This window comes from Melospiza georgiana, chromosome 1 (genome assembly GCF_028018845.1).
Source record: "Melospiza georgiana isolate bMelGeo1 chromosome 1, bMelGeo1.pri, whole genome shotgun sequence".
Classification (NCBI taxonomy): domain Eukaryota; kingdom Metazoa; phylum Chordata; class Aves; order Passeriformes; family Passerellidae; genus Melospiza; species Melospiza georgiana.
This window is the reverse complement of record NC_080430.1, coordinates 43,669,970-43,696,103: the sequence shown is the minus strand read 5'-3', so window position 1 is coordinate 43,696,103 and position 26,134 is coordinate 43,669,970. Positions and strand designations below refer to the sequence as shown.

Genomic DNA, 26,134 nt, shown 5'->3' with positions numbered 1-26,134 from the left:
TGCACAAAAACGAGACCTTCAAAGCAACAGCCCATACTTACATGTAGGACATTGACATTCAGCTGCTGAAAATTACGGGACCTGAATTCTTGCATTCGTTTGATATTTTCTTGATATTTTTCTTCTGCAAGCTGCCTGTAAATACAGAACACTTGTATTTAGAATGTGATATCAGGGCATGCACAAAGGGATCTTCTAAAAGCAGACATGGGAAAACAAATTCTGTACTGAGATTTTCATGCTGCCAAATATTCATGGCATCTACTCAGGTTTTATAATGAACACAAAAGGAGATTTCAGACCTTATTTCCAAACCCTGTTATATTTTACCTTCACAGCTTGCATAACATAATTAAGAAAGAGTAAATTACTAGTCCCAGTCTTTTCTAGTTCTTCCAAAGGTCTGAAATACTTTTGGCTTTATTCCACCAGGTAGTGCAGGAACCTTTCAGCTGTAGACAGGCATGCAATATTTGTGTGCTATGAACTCTTCCTCTAAGGGCCAGTTGGTAACTGTGAGTGTCTGTGTGGAACCACTTAGGACAGGTGCTACATTAAGCAGTCTTTCCAACTTCCATTAATACATTGCCTCCCCACCCATCTCTGGATTTGCACTGCTGGAAGCAGATCTCCAGCTTGAGAAGATATCATTTTTGCATTGTTTCCAATCTCTATTGCTATTAAATTTTCAGCCAGAGTCAACTGATAATGATCTACAGCTCAATGTTGATCCATTTTAAAGATTCATGACTGAGAACAGGGTCTGAATATTAATGTTGCCTTCATATTACAAAACAAATATATTTCATTTTGGTTTTGGGGGAAAGAAAAAAAATGAAAATCTCATCAGAAAACATCAAAATGCGAGAAAGCAATGAAATTGAAAACCAAACTAGAACAATCTTGCAATTAGTATTATTTTCTGATTTCTATTCTTAAAAAGTGAAAGAGACAGACTTCCTATTTACAAATTTCATATTAGTACAAGAATTGGCTTTCCATATTACTGAAAGCACCATGCAGAAGAGGTGTTAAATTTAATACTTTTTATACAGTGGTTTCAGTTCAAGGAGAGGGTTTTTTAAAATGAGAATCAATTTATGTGTGCCAGTCAGACACAAGTGTTCTTCAGGCATACTTTCCAAAAGGACATGAAGGTCTTAGTTCTTTGCTTCAAATGTGTCATCAAAGCAGTATATTCTGGTTTTTGTTTAAAAACCCCAAACAAAGTCTTCCAGTTGTTCCTCATATTTCATCAGAAACTGTACCTAGTCTCTTCCAAAACATTTTATTATGCCTCACTTAATGAAAAAAAACATCAATCATAAACACTTTACAACATGTCCATTATCCCCATTTGATCTTTTGACAAGACTATCTATCCCCTGAGCTATTAACTGCTACTGGAAAACCTCTGAGGCCAAAACAATTGACAAAAGCTGGATTGCAGCTAAATGTCTGACTCCTCAGACTGTGCAATTCATAACATCAACAGTCATTTAAAAAATGCCTCCTACTGTAAGACATTTGAAAATCTCTCACATATTTATTTAACCAGAACCATGGTACTCGAAGCACCAGTTTTGGGCTAATGTTCTAAGTTTCTTCCTACATCAGTGTGATTTTTTTGTCACCCAAAATCCTCACTGCCTTTGAAGATTCATACTATTTTTATTTCTACCTTGACAATTCTAACTCTCCCATTAGACTGATGGGTGGGCAAAATTGCATGGTTAGGGCACAGCTTACTTCAACTTCTTTGCCCTCTCGTCTGCAGCATTTAATTTTCTCAGCCGCATTCGTTCCCGCGGTGTCATTTTCTGAACTTCAGAAAGTTCCTGCAGAGTTTGCAAATGAACTTTCTTCTGCCTGAAATTGAATGCAAGCAAACCCATCTTCATATAAAAATGTAAATAGTCAGTATTTTGACGGGATATTGAAACACAGTGACATTTCAAATGGAATAATTAGAAAGTCTCTGGAACTATAGCAGACTAAATAGACTTTGGTTGGGAAAGCAAATGCCTCTTTAAATTGAAATATTTAAACTTGGATTTGTGAAGAGGGTGATTCATTTCAGGTGAGGATGGAAAAAGGCAGATTCATCTCCTTAGAAGAATAAATATTGAAGCACAGTGAAATATTTACCCTGTCAGGCTTCATTATTGGGCATATTCCAAGTACAAAGGCAGTCATTAAATGAGAGCCATAATATGGCTTGTACATTTTACATTGATTGTTACAAGCTGTCTGGAATAAATGAGAATATTTATGTGTCCTTAATGACAGATATAATTATAATGCTCTCCTCTTGAATTTCTGGTCCAAATCAATAATAAGAGTTCACAGGTAAAATGGTCTCCATAGACCATCTCTGAAAGCTGAGCATGAATTATTGACTTACGTATTTCAGCTGTATTTATCAACCAAGGAGAGCAATATTATTCCTTTATCAGAAAAAGGATACTAATCTCAGATTTTTATCTCACATCCTCCAGTAATTAAAACAAAAATTACACCCTAGTTTGAAATGCCTTGGCAGTCTCCCTTCACTTACACAATATATATCTATTATACCATGTATTTATAATACCAAGTATTCATTTAAAATTACTGTTTATGCTCTTATGAGATAAATTCACTTCTGATAATCTAAGAGGCCAGGTTTGTAACCATACAAATTGTAACACTCCTTCTGGACTATCATTTTGAAATCAGGATTTTAATAAATGAGCAGAGAAGATTCATTATGTTTTTCAAATAGTGCAAAGATATGAATATTAGTGTGAAATATGAAAGATTAAGGACAAAGACAAGAAGACTTCAATTATTCATAAGAAAGGAACTAACTCTTCAAGTATGAATAATGTAGACATATTTCTTGTCTCCTGTAAAAACCTCTAATTTAAATTAAAATAACCTCATGGGGAAAAAAGCAATTTTTCATTCAAGTTGAAACTGAACCTGTACAGCCTTATACTTACTTAAATATTTAAAATGTATTACTTGAGTGAGAATAGATTAAAATAAGCCATCAGAGGCCTTTACTAGAAGAAACTAGACTCAACCTTTTTGCTTTGCACAGCAAAAAGCATTCTTGGTGAGAAAAAAGTAAACATGAAGTGGTAATGGTTGAGGAGAACACCACAGCAAGCAAGTATTTATACACTCACTGGGACTAGAGTATTGCTGCAAGACAGCAGATGTGGGGAATTCACTATGTTTAATATTTTTCTCCTACCCTTTTCTGCTCTCTGCCATTTTTCATGTCTTTTTAGTTCATTTTGCTTACCTGTTTAGATCTGGGATTGCAGGAATTATTTGGCATTTTACTTACCAGTGACAGTACTGGCAGCTAATGCTCTCATAAGTACAATGAGAGTCATTATAAGATTATGACTTCTTGCATATTCCAAACACTTGGGCAAAAAAAATCACACTGCAGTACAAGTGAGGATAAGTTACAGTAAGGCTTCTCCTGGGATTTTTTCTCTAATTGATGCCCTGAATTTTAAAACCTCAAAATAAATTGACATTCATTGTTTCATGATTTATAGAAACTCTGGACCTCTGCACAGAAGCAGACTTTCTATTTTCTTCTAGCAATAGTATAAGAGCATGATGTCTGTAGTTAGAACTACTTGCTCTTCCTCTTAGAAACTACAAACTTGCTTCTGAAAGAGTATACTTACAGATTCTGGGATTTGTATAAATGTCCTTCCCACATGCTAGCTCTGTCAGAAAATGATGTCCATTTGAAAGGTGATGAGACTCAATACATTCTAGCTAATGACAATGGATCAGGTATAGAATGCAGTACATATTTTACACAAATACAAAGTGGTTTTATCAGTCTCCTCTAGAAGCATGAGGATATTTGAAGTCTGGATAGACATTCTGCAAATAACAATACTGCTTCCTCAAAGCAGATAAAATGGTTTTGGTGCATATAGAGAATCTGAAATAATGTTCACAAGATAAAGGCAAGAATTAAAAGTTTCTTGAAGATTTTCATAATCTATTTTTCAACAAGCATTACATACTGACTATATCTCATAATTAATAAGGATATAATTATATTAATATGACTACAATATATTAACATGGATATAATTCATACATTCATGGCATAATATCTGGGAAACATTTCAGTGCCCCAAAACTATTTACAGTATATCTCTAAGGAGCATCTCTGTAGTTACCTATATGTAATTTGAAAAGTAAGGAATCCTCTCACAGTTAATTTAATTTCCTTGAATATATATATTTATTATTTTATTTTACATCAAGGCTTGCAAAGTTCAATGGACTATTTATACCAAAGGTACCTATTTGTACCAAAATGGAAAACTTTGTCCTCACAAAAAAACAGAAACTCATCTGTCAACAAGAGACATTAGGGATAGAAGTGACAAGTAGAAACTCCAAACACAATTTGTAGAGATGAGAGCCTACAGACACAGTGACAGCAGTTAAACAGTGTGAAATGATGTATAAAAGGTTTTGCTATGCTGATTTCAACTGTCTGTACTCTGCTCTCTTCCTACCACTGACAGCAAACTACACTTTGCTTGGAAAAGCTGAAGATGGTCACCTCTCCTGAAGGGAGGCTTGCAAGCTGCAGAATTGGCAGCATCTGCAAAGTGATCACAGCTGCAAAACTGTGAGTCCTGTACAAGAGCAGAGGTCACAAAAACGGAGGTGAAAGTCCTATTGCCTCAAAGGCACTGCCAGTTCTGGGTTGTTTTACTCTTTATTAAAACAATTCTTATTTTGCTGTTACCTAATAATTCAAAACAAATCTCAGAGAGCTGTTAAAATCTTGAAAATTATTTAAAAGGAAACAAGAAACATGGATGTTCATTGCTTCCTCACAGGATCACAAACTTCAGGTTTTGCTCTTGCTAGCTCCCAACAGAACAAAACCTGTACAGAAAGTTCAGGAATGGGGAGCAAAGGGGAGGGCAAGTTGCCATGAAACTGCAGAGCTACTTTACACAGGCAAAATGAAAATGTCCATGCTAGAATTTGCTTTAAACATTGCAGCATTGTAATTTAATGCAATTATTTAATTCAATATATATTCAATGCCTAAGAGAGAGATCATGTGTGAAGACACTGCTGCTGTAAGAGCCAAGAAACATCACCACTCTTGATTTCTCACTAAAGTTACAAGACAAAAATAACAGTATCCTATAGAAGCATTAGCTTAATATTAGTTTAAGTGTGCATGCTTTCAGTCTGGTGTCATTTAGGAAACACAGCTTTCACATTCAATTTTTAGTAGGTACAGAAACAGCAGCACTATAAATGATGATGACCTAACTAAAATGACAGCTTAAACCTCCAAAATTTCAGAGCAAATGTTATTTACATACCAGCTGGTACTAAATTAACATCAACATATGCACATGCACGTGCAATTTACACAGTCACATAATAAAAATATTTCATCTGCAAATCTTTTTATACTCCCTAAACTTTAATTATGGATCTCCTTAATGGGAGTGGTTGCTCTTGTATTTCTAGGGAATAGATTTGTCTAAGCATAAAGCATGATGAGATTGACATAAGTGATGACAGACACAAGTTAATGACATTATTTGGCAACACTGTAATTTCATATACTACTGCCCATAAAACTGTTTAAAATACTTACACGGCACCAAAAATAGGAGCAGATTCTTTGTGACAGTTAAGTGCCTTGTCTTTCACAGTCATGTTTGTGAACTTGTACTGTATTTTCTGCGGGGAAATAAAACAGAAGGGGTATCAAGACTTGATGTTAAAGTTATTCAGAATCCTCAGCTATTACCCAATACCATCCTAATATAAAAACTGACCAAGCAGTTTCCTTCCCCACCTTCTCAGAAAGCCAAATAATACAGGCACTGAAGCCTGGGCAAAAAGAGCAAAAAGCACTGCTTTTCATTAAAACTATGAGTAACCAGAACAGTTCAGAGATATGTACCCAGGCCCAAGTGACCTATATTTTTTTTATGCATAAATGTCTGGTTTTCTTATTGCTCATAACATTTAAGAGGGGATACATTCAGCATATCAAGTGATGAGGGCTTCTTTCCTCAGTCATATTTGTACTATAGCTCTGAAAGTCCCCTGGATTAATGCTCCCATCAAGAGCTATCAAATTCTTTTTTTTTCACCATGTTTTCCCTGCCTCCATTTTGATTCTGCAAAATACATACTCAAATGGCAAGTGTACAGCTACTGCTTTTTCTTACATACCTGTAGTTGTTCATCAATATAAGGGGATTTTAGGATCTCTGCTGCTGCTGGTCTCAATGAAGGATCCTTACTTAACATGCTGAAACATTAAAAACCAAATATAATAATTGATCAATTGTCCAAACTTACTGAAAAACCTGCTAAACAAGAAAATAACATACCTGCATAGCACAGCATTCAGTTTGCTTGGATATCTGTCAGGAAGAGAAGGTGTTTCACCTTCCACAATTTTTAACACAACAGACAAAAAATTCTGTCCAGTGAATGCATGGTTCATACAGCACATCTCATACAAAATGCATCCCAGAGACCTTGAAGAACAAAGAAGTGGGAATAGTATGTATTATTCACTAGTCCTAATGGCCATCATAAAAGGTCACCAAGCTGAACATTTTAAAATAAACACTCTCATAATAATTTTATATAATGACTATTCATAACAGCTTGCACTTCAGCTGAGTTCTGTCTGATGAACATTTTTTTGAAATAGGGGAGTTGAGTTTTGCAGGCCTTGGAGGATGCTCAGGTCTTTCTCCAGTCGGGATGCTGACGATCAATGATTGACTTGACCAACTTGATCACTTCACTGACTTGGCCTTGATTGACTTGATCAAGGTCATAGAAAATTCTGGTGAGATCAGATAAAGGCCAAGGCTCATCGAAGCAAACAGTTTAAATATCTGGTATTTGATTGTGGTGTTTATAATTTAATCTCTGATTTCAGAAGAAGTAAGACAATAAAATATAATTATAAGAAATATGTATGGGTGAATGGCTGTCAGGAAAGCAGTATAAAAATCTTTGAAAGTAAATAATGAATAAAGTTTCAATTATTCATTTTGGTTAAAGAAGAGGAGTTGTTTTGGTCCATCTGGCAATAAAAGAACAAGAGCAAACAATTTTAAAGCTGAAAGCCAGGCTCTTCATCCAGTGCAAATTGAGGGGGCTCTACTCACTGGTACTTCTCAAGCAAGTATGTGAAAACCATTAGCAGAGCATTTTTGCAAAGAACCAGCTAAAGAACAACTACTGAGGTAAATAAATGCTTGCCTAGGTTTTTTAAAGATTTAACTGTCAAAGGCTGTCAAACAGCCTTCAAACTTACAAAATCAGTAAACAGTAAGACACAGATGATAATCTGTATTTATGATGTATGTTCAGACTCTGAAACAAGATAATTACTACATGAGAAAATACTTAAAGCAAAAAGAACAACAACAAAAAAAAAAAAAAAAAAAAAAAAAACCCTATGCACACAGCATCTGAAAGCATCAAATAAAAATGGAAATCAGCCAGAGAGAAGAAAAAAAGAAGGAAAATCCCAACCTGACAGACTGTACTATAACTTCTTTTTGCAGAATCAATATGTTTTGGAAGCTGCTTGATTCTGGCAGCTAGAAATTGTTTAATGAGCCATTAGGAACACAGGATTTGACACATCAGGGAAGCTGATTTATTCATCTAGTTTAGTACTCTGACTACACCTGAGGTGTAGAAAGATTAAAAGAATGTCCAGGGCATTCTGCTGCAGCCAGGGCTGTGAACAGGCTATCCAGGGAAAATCCCATCTGTTCCACGAAAGAAAAAAACTGGGGAAAAAAGTAAAGAAAAATGAAGGAAAAAGAATAAAGTTTCTTTCTGCAGAACCAAAATCCTTGAAATTAAATAAATATCTCCTAAGCTGAGAAATGCTGCCCTGGGTTCCTGAACAAGGCTATTTCTTCCCAAGAGAGCTGCTGAGCTGCAAACACCCAAAGAAATAATAGGCAAGCTTTTGGCTCAAAACTGCATTTCTCAGTTGTGTTTCTACATTTCTGCTCTAAGCACCTTGTGAGGAGCAGGAGGAAATTGCTTCCCAGTTCCCATAAGCAATCGACACATGATCCAAACATATCATTTAATTACTTTTATAATCTTAGCCTGCATAAGTGCCAATGTTATAAAATTCTAAAATGGTCATTAAACCAGCCAGCCAGCACATTTGCTTTGACAACTCCCTATATTCACGAATGGGTTTGACAAGGTTCCTGAAGAGCACATAATTTCAGCAAAATTGTGGCATGACAAGTTCATGTTGAAGCTACTTATGCTCAATTACATCATAAAATGGAGCATCTGGACAGGCTTCAGTGTGTTCTCCCCAATCTCAACTGACAGACCTCCAACTCCTCCCTCTTAGGAGAAATCACCCTGAGTTTTTTTTTTGAGGTTTAAGTTTCATACATAAATATTGTCATCCTTTTAACATCTGATCTTTGGTAAAAACGTTACAATTCTTCAAAGGTTATAAGATCCAAGTTAGCTTTAAATTCAACTTTAAAAGTCAGATAATATAAATGCATATATCTCTAAGGCTTATATCTCTTTGTCTGATCATATCAGAAGGTTTTAAGAATTCATTGGCTTCAGAATCTGTGAGAAATATGTCTGTGAATTTAATTTCCTCAATATTTGCTCATCAGTCCTTAAATGAGAACTCCTTGTGCTGTCTTCTTGAGCCCCATCCCCTCAGCCTTCACATTGCTCCATTTTTTGTATGTTAACATTAAAGAAAAAGACAAAATGGGAGAAAAGCATAGACAAGCAAGCACAATAAAATGAAAGCCTCAAGATCTGTGTGGGCAGCCCAATTTAACCAAACACAACAGACAAATCATCTGTCAAACTCTGACAGTACTTGATGGAAGATGGAGTACAATGGATTTACATGTGACTGTGACATCACTTTGCCTCTGCCACAGCACTGGAGGCACGGCAGTGTTGGCCAAGCCCCAACAGCACCAGTGTCACCACAGGGTGGGTGAGGGCAGGAAGGGACACCGGGACAGTGGCAGAGCAGCACCTCGGGGTCACGCTGGGCTACCAGTGAATGGTCTTAAAATTATTTGCAATTAATTTCTTTTATTTGTGTATCTATATAAGTATTAGATGGCTTGTAAATCTCTAAGTCAGTGACACACACAGACACAGCAGTGACTGAGCCCCGGCCCAGCCTGGCCTCTGGGGCTCTCTCTGTCTCGGCTCAGCTGCCGGCACCGCTCTGACTCTGCTCCGCCTGCCAGAGCTACAGCGGGAAGCACCAGTGGAAGCAGTGGTGATGAACTGCCCAACTGAGATCTGCTCCCTGAAGAAACTTCTTGTCTGGAAAGGAGGAAACTCCAGACTGTGTCATCTGCAAAGATTTTCTCTCATGGCCCAGCCAGTCCAGGCTCAGGGATGCTGAGGAAAACATGGGAGCCAACTTCAATTTGCCTCCTGTGAGTTTAGATTTGACATAAAGCGTGGAATAACAAAGAACTACAGCCCTGACATTTCAAATGAACAAAAACATAAATGCTGCCACTTCTCTGAGACCAACTGCAGAACTTCCATGGGGAAAAACTGTAAAACATGAAGCTTTTTCCCATCTAATGACCTTGGGCTATAAAGGACAGTACTTCTTGCACCAGCTGCTGCACTGTGAATATTCAAGCCAGTTTTGAAAAGCCAGCTGCAGAACATTTCAGTGAACCTGAAAAGTACAGTGTCTCTTTAGAGCACATCAGTAATGCAGCAGAATTTAAGGTCCTTCCAATGAACTGAACAGTGAGAGGATCACAATAACAAGGTGAGATAGCACTAATTGTCTTTTCCAGAAGATATTTTACATTATCTTATGTTTAACAAGGGAACACTTGTAAGTCTGAATTTTTGTGTGAATTTTTGAATCCTGCTGGAGATCAGGAAGACAAGTCTGTAGAGAGAATGTCAATTCATCTACATAAAAAAGACTTGGGCAAGTCTTTGAAAGTGTTCAGAGGTCAACAAACTGTGCTGTTTAACATCTGTCAGCAACATGGACAGAGGGACTGAGTGTATCTTCAGCAAGTTTGCTGACAGCTGTGTGGTATGGACAGCATGCTGGAAGGAAGGGCTGTCATCCAGAGGGAGCTTGGCGGACTTGAGAGGCGAGCTTGTGCCAGCCTTATGGAGTACAAGGCAAATTGCAAGTTCCTGCACTTAGGTCACAAATACAGACTGGGCAGAATGGAAAAGCAAGCCTGAGGAGAAGGATTTGGAGGATGTTGCTTGATAAAGAGCTCAACATGACTTGGCAATGTGTGCTGAGAGCCCAGAAAGCCAACCCCATCCTGGGCTGCATCAGAAGAGTGTGATCAGCAGGCTGAGGAAGGAGATTCTTCCCTCTACTCCACTATTCTGAGGCCTCACATGGAGTACTGCATCCAGCTCTGGGCCCTCAAGATGAGAAGGATGCAGACCTGTTGAGGCAAGTCCAGAGGAGGTACACAGAGATGATCTGGGGGCTGGAACACCCCTTCCAAGGATTCAGGCTGAGACAGTTGGGGTTGTTGAGTCTGGAGAAGACAAGACTCCAGGGAGATGTTTGAGCACCTTGCAGCACATAAAGTGATAGAGAGCCAGAGAGAGACATTTTACAAATTTGTGTAATGATAGGACAAGGGGTAACAACTTCAAACTGAGAGAGTGTTCAAGGCCAGGCTGGATGGGGCTTTGAGCAACCTCATCCAGTGGAATGTGTCCCTGCCCATGGCAGGGGATTTGGAAAGAAATGATCTTTAAGGGCCCTTTCAACCCAAAGCATTCTATGAGTCTTTGATTCTTCATAAGCATCAGGACCTCCTGTGCAGTGGCCCAAGGACTTAATCCCACCTGGAGCCTTCAGGGTGGGCTCTCCTGTGAGCTCAGTGCTCTCTTGTCTTTTGGCCTCTGTTAAATGGGGATAGGGGAGAAAAAGTCAAATAGAATCATTATTCAAAGATTAAAAGATGAGAGTATCAATCAAACACAAGTTCTGATCAGAGGAGTTTCCTGGCTCAGCAAAAATGGGGTTTGTGGGCTGGGGAAGTACTGAGTCAGGGCACACTTCCTCCTCCTCCTTGGCTCTCACTGGCTCCACAGAGAGAACCAAGAAGCTCCTGTTGAAGGCAGTTTCATCCTTCAGTGAGTGCTCTTGGTAATGCTTTGGAAAGATCACAGAAGGCAGAAAGTATAGCAGAAAGCTGGTAGCTACTGAGTTTGGGATGGGAGGCTTTTTTCTATCTTTTTGTAAATTTTGAAAGTGTGATCAACACAGGACTTATAAAAGTATTGGACCAAACTCTGATTATGCTTACTCTGTACAACTTGGATGACCTATATGGATTGACGCTACTAACCACAATAGAACTTCAACATGTATTTTACTTTCTATTTGCACTGCAATAAAATAAATTATTCCTTACAGCAGAAGAGCACAAAAGGCAGGCTTCCCTGTCTATTCACTTGAAATCTTCTCCCAATATATTTTTATTGACTACATGTATTACCTGATATTTGCTACAAATGAACAAGAGAGAATCTGACATCAAATCCATAGCAGTCAGCTACAAAGGCCATGAGATGAGATTCCTGACATATCCATTGAGTGGACTGAATATGTCAACTGTGAAAAATGGTTGCTACCACTTGAAGATATAGATGACTGTTCTCTGCTTTTAGAATTATATCCTGCAGCCACAAGGATATTTTGAAAAGGCAGAGATAAAGCTAGAGTAAATTATCAAGCAATCAATCAAACTATATTTCAGGGGCCAAATGTTTTATGAAGGAACTTTCCTGGTTTGAAATATTTATCAAAAAAATTAATCTTCTGATACACATACCTACAGAAAAAAACCCCAAACAACGAAACACCTCATAAAAGAAACAAAACCCCTTAAATAAATTACTATAATAAAATTTGAAAACTCAATACTTTTAGCTGTAATCTTAAAACATGAGATGCTTCAGGACACACATATAAACAAGCGAAATATTTTTGCCATTCCAAAAAAATCCTTCTTCGTCTTAGAAGAATTGGAAGAGTACCTGCAGACCTAGAAGTTCCCAAAAGTCTTTCAACAGGCCTCCGCTCCTAAACTTGATCCTTTAATCATCACCTCAGAAGTCCTGATCTCAAGAATTTGTGCCATCTAAACGTGGAACTAACACTATTCTTTCTACATTTGAGCCTCCTCTAAAACAGAGTGCCTCTTTGTTTTTCTTCTAACACCACAGTAACTCTCATTTTAGCGCCACTTTCAAATACTTTCTTGCTTTTAACATGAGCTAATATTCTTAAATTTAGTTCCTAAGAAAGTCCTTCTGCTGTCCTCTCAGCCAGAGTCACTCTTTGGTCATCCATCTAAAGTTTCACAGAAAGTTGCTTCTTTCAATTCATCTATCTCAATTCAAGAAAAAAAGAGATTTCCCCCTCCCTAGGAAAACCTGAACGTTGTCTACAACCATCCCGTATCACATCAGAGACTGGACCTGAATCTTATTCTCCTTTAAAGTCTCAGATAACCCTGAATAAAAGCCAGCTGCATGCTTCTTAACACAAAAGGCAAGGCTTCAGATTGCAACATTTGATCTCAATGTCCTGAAATAGTTTTAGTGGAGATAAATGCCTAATCCAACCAAAATAGCATTACGACTACTCACCAAATGTCAGATTTGGTATCATATCCCTGGTGCTTCAGTACTTCTGGACTCATGTAGTATGGTGTCCCAGTAAAAGTAGTTGCAAGATCACATGAACCCATCAAAAGACAAGAAACTCCAAAGTCTCCTAAAAATATCAGTAGAAACAATTATCTATTAATATAAACATATGTGTATACAAATTTTTTTTGTTTATTGACAGACATGATAAAGTGACTATACATCTAGAAAACTCTGCTAGTTTTTAAAAACAATGGGAAAAAGTATTTTCTGCAATTCTTCAAAATAAAAACACTACAGAAGCATAATATCACAAACAATAAGGGTTTGAAGAGGCTTCACAAGGTCATCTGATTCAAACTCCTGGCTCAAAGTCAAATGAGGCTGCTCAGGTCCAGGTCCAGCCAAGCTTGAAACATTCTCAAGGCTAGAGATTTCACTGCCTCTCCTGTGTCTGACTGTCAAACAAATGATTGACTACAAATCAAAATAGCATTTCAGACATGATTTTCTTTAAATCTCCTTATTGACAAAATGTCTGCTGCACTGTTCTATCACATGAAAATATATCTTTAAAAAGTATGGAAATATATCTTTAAAAAGTATGGAAATCTCACCAATTTTAAGAAGATCATCTTTCAAAAATATATTCTTGGCTTTCAAATCCCTGTGAAGTATCCGTCTGGAATAGAAAAGGAAATTCAACCTCACCCAACTGGAAACATTCAGAGCCATGTATTAAGTATTTCAGTATTTCATGTATTAAGTAATTAATGAAGTTAAATACTTCAGCCCTTTTTAGAAAGCCAGCCTGCTAGAGTCTAACCCTGCCAGTGATAATCCATGGACAATGGCATTAAGGAGCTTCACAGAGGGGCATTCACAGGCACCCCCATGCAGGGTGAGAGCCTAAGCAGGATCATAAAAATACACCTGGGGATCCCAGCTGAAGAATACAGACACAGACACAACATGAGCTGCAGAGGAAGGGAGAAAGGCAAGTCTTCCTACCTGACCTATCTTAAGAGCATTACATCTAATTTTCTGCCAGGGGAATGAGATGCCTCACAAGAGAATAATGGATGACAGAAACAGCAATAAGAGCTTCTCAAAGCTAAGGGAAGACTCCTACAGAGCAAACCTATTACTTCAAAGGCAAATATGTATATAGCCTAAGCTAGCAGTTAAATTTTTTTTTCAGTAACACTGTGGAAGATGAAAGAACTTTACAAACACAAGATGAAAAGGAAAAGGAGCAGAACAATTAGCTTTTACAGACTTCTTTTTTCATCAGAGTTTGAAAAAAAAAAAACATTTTAAGCTACACACCATGTAAGGATATACAGAATCTTCTTAATTTTTATAAGTCTACATGTATGACAGTAATTCTGCAGCCCCTTAGGAAAACAAAGTATCTCTGTGGTATACAAAACATATTCTAAATTAATTCTTGTTAATAAAGCTTCCAAAAGCATTGCTGCCTATAACCTCACCTAAACTAGAATTCATCCACTTTTGAAATTATTACTAACACACAGAATTAGTCATCAGCTCTGCTCAGGAGGACGTTAGAATAGCACTTGGTACATACTGGCTACAGAAACTGTATTTGCTAATGCAAATACAGTAGTCATTCAGCCATTTGGATCATGTAAAGAAAGAAACTGATGCTCTAAGATTTTTGAGGGCAGAAAAACCAAATATGGTACTCAATTTCAAAATTTTGAGCAATCCTCAAGTAATATCTCAAATTTGAATTATAAAAATCTTGGGCATTGACATAATGAAATTATTTCCAAAATTGTTTCTATATTAAGATTAGAAGATATGCATTCTAGAGCACAATTTGAATACCCAATTTTGTCCATAACTCATATGAAAATATTTTTTGCAAGAGGAGAAAAAAATATGCAATTTAATATACTCAGTTCCCAAATAGAAAAAAACCCATGAAAAATAATACTAGGCCTCATTGCTCTATGTACAGAGACTGGGCATGAAAACCAAAAATTTCTATTTTATGGGGGAAGGAAAAGAGTTGTTCATGTTTCCTATAGTAAACTTTTTTCACTTCTTTTTCTTTCAATTTTTTTGTCCTGCAAGAAATACCTTTCATTAGAAAAAGGTTTGCACATTGGGAAAAATGAAATTTTTATACAATATTCCTCCACCCATATTTATAAAATATTGTTTATAAATAATTTGTTCTCTATTTGACAACTTCTGTGAACAATACACATAGACTCATACAATACATCACTAAGGAAATCAAACTAAGGTGATATTTATTAATCTTTCATAAGTATATATATATGTGTCTGTATATACACATACACACACACTTTTACAGAAATCTTGCTGTGTTAATTGAGATTCATAAGGACTTTCCTTACCATTCATCACACAAAGCCTTTAAAAGAATTTGCTTTCACTGATTTAAATTATTCCTGCACATTGTTGCTGAGAATTGGTGGATTTCAACCTTCTTTTAATAGTATTTCTTTGTAGAAATATAACCATAGCCTTTTTGAAACTGAAACTTTCCTGAATATACATTATTTTAATAACAGGTATATTGAAGTAAAAGAATGATCCAGAAAGCTTTCAGTAGCATATTATTTGAAAAGGAGATGAAAAAAGATGTTTGAGTCACATTAGTTTGAATTATAATGTAATGCTACTCTAATCTTGGAACATATTGATGAAAATGTTATGTATTTAATTTGCATTACCAAAAATTACAAGATGCTTCCATATATTAATATGACAAAGAAATATTTGGGATTATTTTTTTCAGCTTTCCATGATGATATCTCTCACTTCAATGCAACTTATTCTGCTATGATATGTCTGAGGATAAACAAGGTACCAGCTGAAATCTTACCTCAAAAGAATTCTTTAATACTAGAAAGAAATTAATATCAAGCCTGCACTGTAAATCCAGTTAAAGAGAGCAATGTTTTTATTGTAGGAAAAGACAGACCTATAAAGGCAACATGAATTAACTGGGCTCCAGCAAAACTTTACTTGATGGACAGTGAAGTGGCTACTGAGTAGTTATTTTGGGTAGAAATTAACACTTGATGAGAGTTCTGAATCTGGGCTGTAAATATACCCATCCCTATGTTCTGTAGAGTTCCTGCTTGCTGGCTCAAAGTCACAAAAGAACAGGGCAAGCCCTGAGCAGTGGGCAGCCTCCTTGAATGAAGCTTTGCCTGCAACAAAATGAGCTGCAAGTGAAGCTGAGGGAAGCTGAAGTACATCACTGCTGTGAAATCATGCACAAATAATTTCTCTTCCTCTGTCTGAAGAGGTCTGCAGAAGAGTAAGAGGCACTATGTAAGTCTGAACCCTGTAAGTCTGAACCCTGTATTATCTGCTGGTTGCATAAAGAGTAACCGTATAAAAATCTATGTTCATAAATTTTTCACAAAGGTTACCAAAATGACAGGTAACACAATGGTCAGCCTTATTCAAATTGAGGTTAAATCAATCAATGGCCTCACTGCCTGATTGCTGTGGGACTCATTTTGTGCACTGACATGCAATGGGCTATGTGTACCGACACTACAGGATAGTTTCATGCTAAAGGCCTCTATCGAGATAAGACCACTGAACTCTGTAATTTCTCTTTAACTTCTCCCTTTCTTTATATCAAAGACAGATAAGGATTAAATCTGTTTATTTCTAGATAACTTTGTTTTCAAGTTTCAAATTTAAAAAAAAATTACATTAAGTTTCTAGCATAAGAGTTTTCAAAAAGTGTGGAACTAAAGTTGTGAAAGAAGGATAAGTGAATAGTCTATGTTTAAAACCATAAATAATAATTTTTGCTGTTCTGGTAAAAAGAAAACTTACATCCACAAAATCTGAGCTTTCTTAGGAATGGCATGGGGAAGTACCAACCCACAGGGTGTAAACACTTTAAGCCTCTAATTCTAGGGAAAAGCTTTTTTTGCATTAGAACATAATTCACACATATATTAGAGCTTTTTTCCATGTCAGTAGAGAAGAAATCATGCATGACTCTTTACACAGAAACAGAGGGCTGTTATTATGTTTTAGTATTTCAAGTTTCTGTAGGTAGTTTTAAATTCTTTTAAACCTAAGCTTTTCCATTTAAGCTACTGTTTGACTCTATACTAATAAGGAAAATGTTATATACATACAGCCAAATAACACAAAATAAATATATATAAATGAAAAGTGTCAAGTTTTAATTATTCTGCACAATGCATCTCCTAAACATGTATGTTAAAGCAAGGATTTTGCCAAAAGCGGACCAAAATTTTAATGAAATTTGATAAACTGAAGTTCAAAGGAGAAAAAAAACTAAATCACACTGCTAGTTTAGTTAAACTGTCAGGATTTTTATGACCATTTCCCTCTGTCCTTTTGGCCTGAGGTGAATGCTGAAGAGCACAGCATCCCAAGAGAGTTCTTTTTGTGTCCTCCCATCACTGGCATGGCAGCATTTCATGTACAAGGCCTAGGTAAATTGGCATTTAGGAACAAAAATGCTCCTGCATATTGGACGGCAATTCACTCTGCCCTTTTCCCTCTACAGTCTGACACAGGCAAAAACTCATTAGGCATCCATCAGTTTAGGTCAAACACCTCCCACACACTTAACTTCAGCTCAGCTCAGGAACGGTTGCTCTTGACAACAGGTGACCTCTCTACCTACTGCTTGGCTGCACCTAAAATTCAGGCAAGAAAATTTTTCCCAATCTTTGCAAAAGATGATGCAGAAAGGGACCAGACAGGCATTGTACATGTACCACACAGGCAATAAGGGAAATCTTTCCACCACTGCAGTCAGCCAGCCTAAATCACACTGCAGGCAAGAGCTAAACTCATGGAGATGACCAGGTGGATATTCATCTATACACACCACCCCTGCTCCAACCATATGTGATCTCCTCATATCTGTAATTTCTGAAGTTCATCTTTGATGTGCTGTTAAAAGTGACATCTCAAAGAATGCATGTATGTAACTCCACTGATTTTACTGGGAGTCCATCAAGTTTCTATCTATTGGATGCTTCACATTAAATACGTGCAGGACAGGCTTCTTGACTTCCCTTTAAAAAGATGACTTTGTTTCAACCTTTAATCCATTTTCTTCTAAGAATATTGAACTATTTCTACTGTGCTCCATTTTCCATTTGGCTCTGAAAAGAAGCGTGTCTAAATGCTGGAAGACATTTACTATTGTCCTGCTAAAAGAGGTAATGCACAATGATCCTGCAGGGTAGATAATTAATGACACTTGAGGTATCTGACATAAATTAACAATGTTTGGTGAACAGAACTTTCATTTCTGTTTGAGTACCTCCAATTAGTAAGTCCATTCACTCCTCTCCCAAGCCAAATGCTCTCATATCAAATGACTGTACCTTTCATGCATGTAGTTGACTCCGAGTAATAGCTGTATAAACCAGTCTATTACTTGACTTTGAGCGAACACCTTCCCAGAATCTCTGTACTCTTGAATTTTAAAGTCTAGGTCTCCACCCTGAAAAATATCACAATATATTTGTACAATTAAGGTAAGTTTTCAAAATGCTATATCCATCATAGTACAGGACTCCACTTCCTTAGGCCTTCATGCTTCCTCTCATGTAGGTCTCTAAAATCAACATATGCACGTGAATCCTGAAATCTCCCAGCTCCAAAAGCATACACAAGTGAGGATCAAAATGCTATCAACCAGTCTGGCTTTGTAATTTTCTCATAATGTTACACAAGATCACCACAGTTTCCAACTGTTCTTCCTTCATGTCACCCAACTTGAGCAGGTGACCCCGAACCTTTACAGGCAACACAAAGGAAAACACACCTGTTTAGTGTAATTATCTCTGTCATCTGGTTGTCTACCTTAGAAAGAGATGGATCATGTTGTAGAAACACTGTTTCTCTGCAAAGATTTATGATGAGGACCTATATTGACTGCCTATGACATTGACACTTGGGTAGGAAAAATTAATTCAGACCAGTTGGGGCAGGTAAGTTAATAAATTTGAGAAAAGTATTTCCACTCCAGTCAAACATTACACACTCAAGTGACACTCATTTATTATGTTATAATAATCATGTCAGCATCAACTAAACATGTTGTTCTCTTAAGAATTAAAATACAGTCTCTTTAATTATGATACTTTGCCCTCTTTCAAACTTTTGCCAGAAAAAAGCAGATTTAAACCCTCAAGAATACATAGCATGTGTTATTGTGATACTTCATTAAAATAACGATCTTGAAGTAGCACTGGGAATGGAACAATAGGACACAGCAGGGAGTGCCAATAAACCAGAAAATATATCCAGAAAAGGACTACTTGAAAACTGTAATCCAGATACTTGGAAATACCAGTTGCACAACAACACAATGAAAGAGGATTTTGAGACTTCCAGGAAACCCATTCTTTTTGCTCAAAAAATACAAGTGGTTGTCAGCTGATTGTTTATCCAGTTTATAAAATAAATTAATTTCATCTACAAGAATGCACACACATTAATGGTAAGCAATGTATTGAGGTAGCTAACCCCAGAGCAAATGGACTGTGACTCTGATTACATTCTAGTGACTAATTACCTTACATCAGGACAGCTTATTAGCCATAAATCATTATTTTTACATTATATATTCTACATAAAATCAGAAGCTTTCTGTGCCACATACAAGAAACTATTTTGCCTGTACAACTGTACCAGTACCATCATTTTCCATCATCATCCCTGTATTCCTCTGCACTGTTGACTCTCACCATTTTATGATATCTTCAGCATTTCTTGTTTTTCTGTTCCCAACACCACAGTGCTTCACAGTGCTGCTACAAAATAAGCAGATTCTGTCCTTGCAGATCTATATATTCGTGTGCTTCTGACACGAGTTTACAGTAATTTCTGTGGATTTCAGGTTCTAAGTTACAACATTCCAAATTGAGTGTGTTAAAACAAAGCAAATCTGTTTTGTCATCTATCAAAAATGTGTTCCCTGACAATGTCCTGCAATTTTTTTAATTGAAATGTCTGAATCATCTCATACACTAGGGAAGGGAATATGGGTTCAGCTCTCCATCTGCCACCCTACTGCAGCCCAGAGAGAAACTCCTCTGGGAACTTGGGACTCTCAGCAGCTGCTTCCCCTTTGCAACTCCAAATGTTCAGCAGCTTCCCCCTGGTTGCTTGCAGCAGAGAAGAGGAAGGAAAGAAAAATTCTTGCTGGGTACTCCATTGCATGGCAGCCAGATGGGCTGTGGCTGAGGCTGCTCATGCACCTCAAAAACAATGAGTCATTATTATAAAATAAACTGTTCCAGGCAGGAGCCCCAAAACACCCAGAGCCCAGGACCGAGGGAGTGCTCAAACATGTGTCAGCTGGCTGCTGGCCTCAGGGGACTGTGTACTACTCAGGTGAGGACAGATGAAGTGCAGCAGGCTCCAATCACCTTTTCTCCCTGTCCCAACGTGTCCCCTCTCACAATAACACGTTGCCATGAAAAACACAAAGAAAAATAAGTGCAGCACCTACAGAGTTATGGCAGTGAATACTCTGAAGCTCAGGGACAATTCCTGCAAAAGGTCCAAGGAGAACAACAGCAGTTGAATAATGCACTACCATGTGCTCTCACATAACTGCATAGCTTTTTACCTTCAAGCAGAGAAGAGTGGCCTCAATGTCCTACAATTCATTTACCCTTGATTTTTTGTCTAAAAGAAGCAAAACAAAATCACATCATAAGATTTGCTGAAGTATTGTTGCTGTGAAACTCTGAAAAAATTTGTTAACCCAATTTTGCATTTTGGAAGGTCTGTCTAACAAAGTTCATAAGGAATTCAACATTTTAACAAATTAAGTACATATGGAGTTTCCAAGCTGCAGTTTCTATTTAAATATCAGAGTATCAAACACAACAGTAAATTACCCAAAACAGCTTAACATCTAGAGCTGATAACGTGAACGGGCATTGACTGCTTTAGTTATTCCTTTTGCTCAGATTTCCTTAGCATATGTGTACTCACATCACAGCTGAGACCACAGTCAAGAGACATAAATAATTGTCTGGGGGAAAAGTACAAGGAGTTCTGCCTTATAATACATTAAAATGATGCAATTTTAAAAAGCACTTTTACTTTAAAAGTACAGTGCTTTGTGAAAACTGTATATTATTGAAGTCAAATTTGTTCCACAAAATTAAATCCAAGGTTCATTAAGGCATTTTTGTTTGAAATCAGTCTTAGTTGATAATGTTTATATTACCCATAAGATTCTGATTTGGGGAAAGTGTCTAAGATAAACAAGTAAGATCAAAACAGAACAAATACACTTTTCTATAATTTTCATTGAATTGAGTTATAATAAAAGATGCCAAGCTGAGCCATGGAGACCAACATCACTGGTTTTCTTTCACAGGACAAGGTACAGCACGGGGCAGCTGCACTGGAGGCTCCCTCCATGCTACTCACGCCAGAATGAACAAAGCACCGTGGCTAATGAATAAGTCACAGTCCTTTGGAGAAAACAGAGTAGAGCTCAGGGGGGTAGTTCTGTTTCCATGCCAACTTAATGTGTGCTCTTTGTTTTGAGCCTGCCCAAGAGTAGCAATTACTGTCAATCTGGTAATTATTCTATGCATGAGAAACTGAACGTACTAGACTTCCAAGCAAGGATCAGGTAGCACTACATTTTTCTCATTCTCAATTTATGGATGGTTTAAACAGGCATCTTTTAGGTCAAAACACCCAAATCCCACCACGTACAAAGGCAGGTAATAGATAAGTAAATACAAAAGTATACCTTCTGGAAATACTCCAAATAAAAGAGAAAAGAAACTTTCTAGCACTGTGTGCAACTTTGCTGTGTACTGAGCATTCGATGAAATATATTGTAATGGCATAAATGCAATGATACCACAGAACATGTCCTTTGGGGAAAGTTACAAGCACATCCTATTGGGCCAGGTGTCATCCTGACCTCGCCTAGCAGACTCAAAACTGAAAAGACTCAGTGCATAGCCAACGAATCCATTTTGTCTTCCTTTACCTGCCTTGCTGCAATACATTCACACCTGTTTGAGGATGTGACTCCCAGATCCTCAGGTACCCCTGTACCAAAACATTTTCATGCTAGGTAGTTTATATTGCCTGCATAAAAAAACCCCAAAGCTCCAAGGAGTGATGCTTGTGATTACTGTGCTATCATGCTCTTTCTTATTCACCTACAACTTTATGCCAAATGGGGGAAAAAAAAAAAGAGTAAAAAGTAAAAAGCAGGGATAAAGAAAAGACACTGTTGTGCTGCTGAAATAGGTTCTTTTATTCATTCCTACATGTTTAACTGATCTGGTATTGGGTCACTTTGTACTGCTAGTAGAGAGAAAACTATGAGTGGATAGGATTGGCTGAAGAGTTAGAATAATCCTTCAGTCCTGAGCTCTGGATTTCCTCAAAGAGCTGACAATATTCTCAAACCCCAGCTGTCAGACATTCAAGGAATGGCACAAAAAGCTTCTGCAGGTGTTAAAATAGTATGTGAACAAATACTCAGATTGTATCACAGAACTGAACATTTCAGATTTAATTTTTAAATATCCCAGCAATAAATATGCATTTGACTATCATTAAAGAAAGCTTCCAAGGAAGAAATAAATGTCAGGAATGGTACTTGTTTAATTATTCCCATGAAAGCTAAATTCTTGAAGAAGTGTGATTAGTTAAGTCAAATCTGATTTGTGTGCAAGTAACCTAGCAGTCTAAGTTCATTATCTTCCAAAGCTTTTTCAGCATGTCTAGCAAAGCACAACTGAAGAGATTGCTTCACAGTTTCATAAAAAAGATCCCTTTATGTATGACAGATTTTTTTTTTTAAATTTATATTTAATACCAAGTGGGAGCTTGTTTTATATAAACTAAAAAACTGGCTTAAATATGCTTAAATTCTTATTTGAAAGCTTTAAGATCCCAGCAAAATGTTCTTAAACCAAATGCTGCAGTCAAAAAATTAATGGTAACTATACTGTAGAAAATCCTCATTTAATATTTGTTGTATCCACTACACTCCGGTCTTTGACTCCCACTGTTTTTCACTTTATAAAACCAACGTTGTTGCCAAACTCATCATCCATGTGATCAAGCTTAAGCTTCTTGTAATCACCTCCAAACTACAAGTGAATTTTCCCTTCCTCATTTGTACCAGATTTTATTTCATGCCCCCACGCCCACAATTTCCTTCCCTCTCATCGATCACACACAAGTGGTACAACCCTTCTGAGTTCTCCACAGATCTGGCAGTGTGTCTGCATTTAAGCCTTTCTTGTAGCCCTTGTAAGACCAAAAGAACATGCACTTAAAATTAGCTATTTCTTCTTCTGTGCATTATTTGTCTAGGAGTCTCACATGAGCAGGTAACATTCCTTATCTGAAAGGAACACACCTAACAAGTAGCAGATGACGTCATAAGCAACAAATAAAGACTAAAATTCAAACTAAAACATTTTATAAAATGGCATCTTAGAAGACCCTATTTTAATACACACATGCTTTCAAATTTCTTCAGTCTCACCTCACAATACTCAGTGATAATGCAGAAACTATCTCGCTCCACAAAGCTTGCATAAAATTTGACAATGGCTGGATGGTCTAATTTGGAGAGTAGTTGTGCTTCCAGATTTGCTTCAACTGTTTCATTAGGCTTTAGGTTTCCAACAGAGATTTCCTTTAGGACCTTTCTAGATGAGAAAAAAACAAAAAGGAAATCTTTATATTAATAAAACAAAAAATATATAAAATTATATAACATCCAAAATCCCATCAAAATTTCCTTAAATTTAAACTAGTAACATTGGCCAACTATCAGCAACAAGAAATGATGAGGCAAATATGGGTAAAGAATGAGAATGCATTAAAAATCAAACAAATATGCTAGTCACCATATAGATTAAGCAACATATTAAAAATACTATTTTTAAATATTTCTCCCACTAATTACCTGCTGCACTATTTTCTTAAGAACATGTTTTCAGTGCTATGGATTACTGCATAATAACAAACATAAACAAAAAATCAAATCTAAGTGATTTCAAACCCACTCACAGCATATGGCCAAGATTCATATATGAAATAAGGAGTAGCAAAAAAATGCATTTGCAGCTTCTGCCCAAGTTTCTCCACGGAGGCATGAGAAAAATCACAGAGTAATATTTCTGTGGCTGTTTTTCCAGTGATAAACTCGGACTTGTCCATTTTTTTTCTAAAGATCAGCCTGTCCCTCACCTGAGCACATAAGTGAAAAACACAAATTTAGATTTGGGGCTGGAATCTAATTATACTGTTTGAATGATTTCTAATCCTTTAGCATTAACGTTTGTTTAGGAAGACCCTAAATCCCAGGGAAAATATTGGGAAAATGTAGGGATTTTTAATTTTCTCCAGTCTTAATACATGAATGTGCCATAGGAGAATTTGTAGTTCTATACAGAAGCTAGAATAGGGCTGTTTACTGTTAACTTGACCTGGAAAAATATTAGGAAAAATATAGTGCAGGGCACATTTTGCCAAGATTTTCCTGATAAAAAGTTAAAAAAAGACAATACAACACATTCCATTTCCATTTACTTTACCAGTTAATGAAGAATAGAGGATGGGTCTTTTCTGAAGGAGATAATGAAGACTATTAGAGAATACAATGTTTCTTTACTGAAGCAAAATGGTGAATTTCCTCAAACTTTTGAATACATGAAAGGCAAGTTTCAGACTCAGGAAGAGCAGCTTCCACAGTGCTTTTAGTAATTTCCCCATTCAATAGAGCATGGTTGTAAATTTACAGTAGTTAAACATGGCAGCAATAAAACTACAATAATTCATCTTATCTAAGGGGAAAAAAAGAAAAGCTGTGTTTCTTCACAAGAAAAATTTTTCCTAAGTCTGAACAATCAGTTTCTGACTAGCAATGTTTGAATTTTCATATAAACTTGCCTAATCCCCATCAGGAATTGTGATGAAAAAACATGCCCTTTGATCTGTTTCCATCTTTCCATCTTCTCTGCAGACAAGCTCCACGGAACACAGACAGGCAATACCTACTGCAATCTCCTCATCTTCAGCTGACGTGGGCCTTTACCCCTTCCTTCATAAAAATCATGTCACAGAACTGACAAACAGGATGAGTCCTTGTTAAAGACCACTTAATACAAGCTTCTTGCATACCCAAGATAGCAATAAAAGCCTGATGTGTTGATGTGTATGGAAAGCTTGTCATCTTAGTCACTCAGTGATCTTTAAGCTGTCATCGGCTGTCACACAAGATGACAGGTGTTTTTCTTATTTAAATTAATTCCCAGAAGAAGAAAACAAGAAAACATACTTCCTGTAAATAAGGTATTGGTTCTCTGCAACACAATTCTAATTCATACCCACAGCTGGAAGGCATGTGCTTCTGGAAAGAAAACTTTTGGATGCAATCGAGATTAGGCATATCTGCATGGCTCTGGTATATGTGTGTACAGTGTCTGTATGTAGAGAAGGTTTGATTTTACTGCATTAAATATGAAGAAACTTACTAGACTTCACACTTTCTGCAAAGATTTTTATAATATTTCAGTAAATACACTTAAAATTTAAGATATATGCTTAAAAAACTCTGTGTTCATTAGGTGTTGACAAAGAAGCTATGTCAGATTCAGAAGCCTCACAGAGAAAATGGAGAAGTCTCCAGATCTGAAGTGGCTCTTTTCTATTATCTCTAAAAGAAAAACAAGGAAAATAGAAGTCTGCTGCCAGAAGCTCGTCTATATAAACTAACTATACTTTTTAATACACATAACACCTAAAGAGTGCCTAAATTCACCCTATCCCATTTCAGTATTTATACAAGTAAATTCTACCTGAACAAGCAGCTAAAATGGGCGCAATCTGTTCTTTATATGGCTCCTAAGATAGCTCAAATTTGGCACCCCTGGTGATGACAAATAGGCTGATAGATCCACAAATAAAAGCTTAGTAATCATGAGAAAACAACAAAACTTTCTTAGCTAATCCATCCTGACTGCATCTCCTCTCTACAAATAAAATCCATCTCTACATTCTGAAGGAGACAAAACATTTCTGTTTCTATGATCCAACCTGCATTTTATAGTAGGCTAATAATAAAGAGTGAGCCATCATTGCTCATAATTCAGACATGGTGTTTGTAGATTAACTGCTGAAAATGTGCCTGCATTGTGTTACTTCACTATTTTTTCTAAAGTGTTTGAAGTATTTTGAACAAACCTTTTGAAAAGTGTTACAGGAAGACTTATTTTGGATTTTGGGAATAATACACTCTCATGTTCAGACTTCATTAAGACTCCATCTGGAGAATACAGAGCCCCCTGAAAGTCAAGTTTTTTCAAAATATCTGCCTTTA

At 36.8% G+C, this 26,134-nt stretch overlaps 1 protein-coding gene across 3 annotated transcripts in view; it reads right to left on the bottom strand.

The window, feature by feature from the left end:
• NEK11 (NIMA related kinase 11) overlaps positions 1–26,134 on the bottom strand; it is an 82,309-nt gene that overhangs the window by 41,803 nt on the left and 14,372 nt on the right. The window contains exons 1-10 of one of the 3 annotated variants that reach the window (XM_058039769.1): positions 24,702–24,850; positions 23,294–23,455; positions 18,129–18,247; positions 13,347–13,411; positions 12,730–12,856; positions 6,408–6,557; positions 6,247–6,325; positions 5,660–5,745; positions 1,750–1,869; positions 42–135 (exon numbers count right to left, since the gene is read on the bottom strand). In XM_058039769.1, coding sequence (XP_057895752.1) covers positions 42–135; positions 1,750–1,869; positions 5,660–5,745; positions 6,247–6,325; positions 6,408–6,557; positions 12,730–12,856; positions 13,347–13,411; positions 18,129–18,247; positions 23,294–23,455; positions 24,702–24,767 — 1,068 coding nt within the window. In that variant the 5' untranslated portion in view covers positions 24,768–24,850. Of the gene's footprint in view, positions 1–41; positions 136–1,749; positions 1,870–5,659; positions 5,746–6,246; positions 6,326–6,407; positions 6,558–12,729; positions 12,857–13,346; positions 13,412–18,128; positions 18,248–23,293; positions 23,460–24,701; positions 24,851–26,134 lie in introns of those variants that run through there. The other 2 variants (XM_058039761.1, XM_058039777.1) reach the window with 2 other exon arrangements.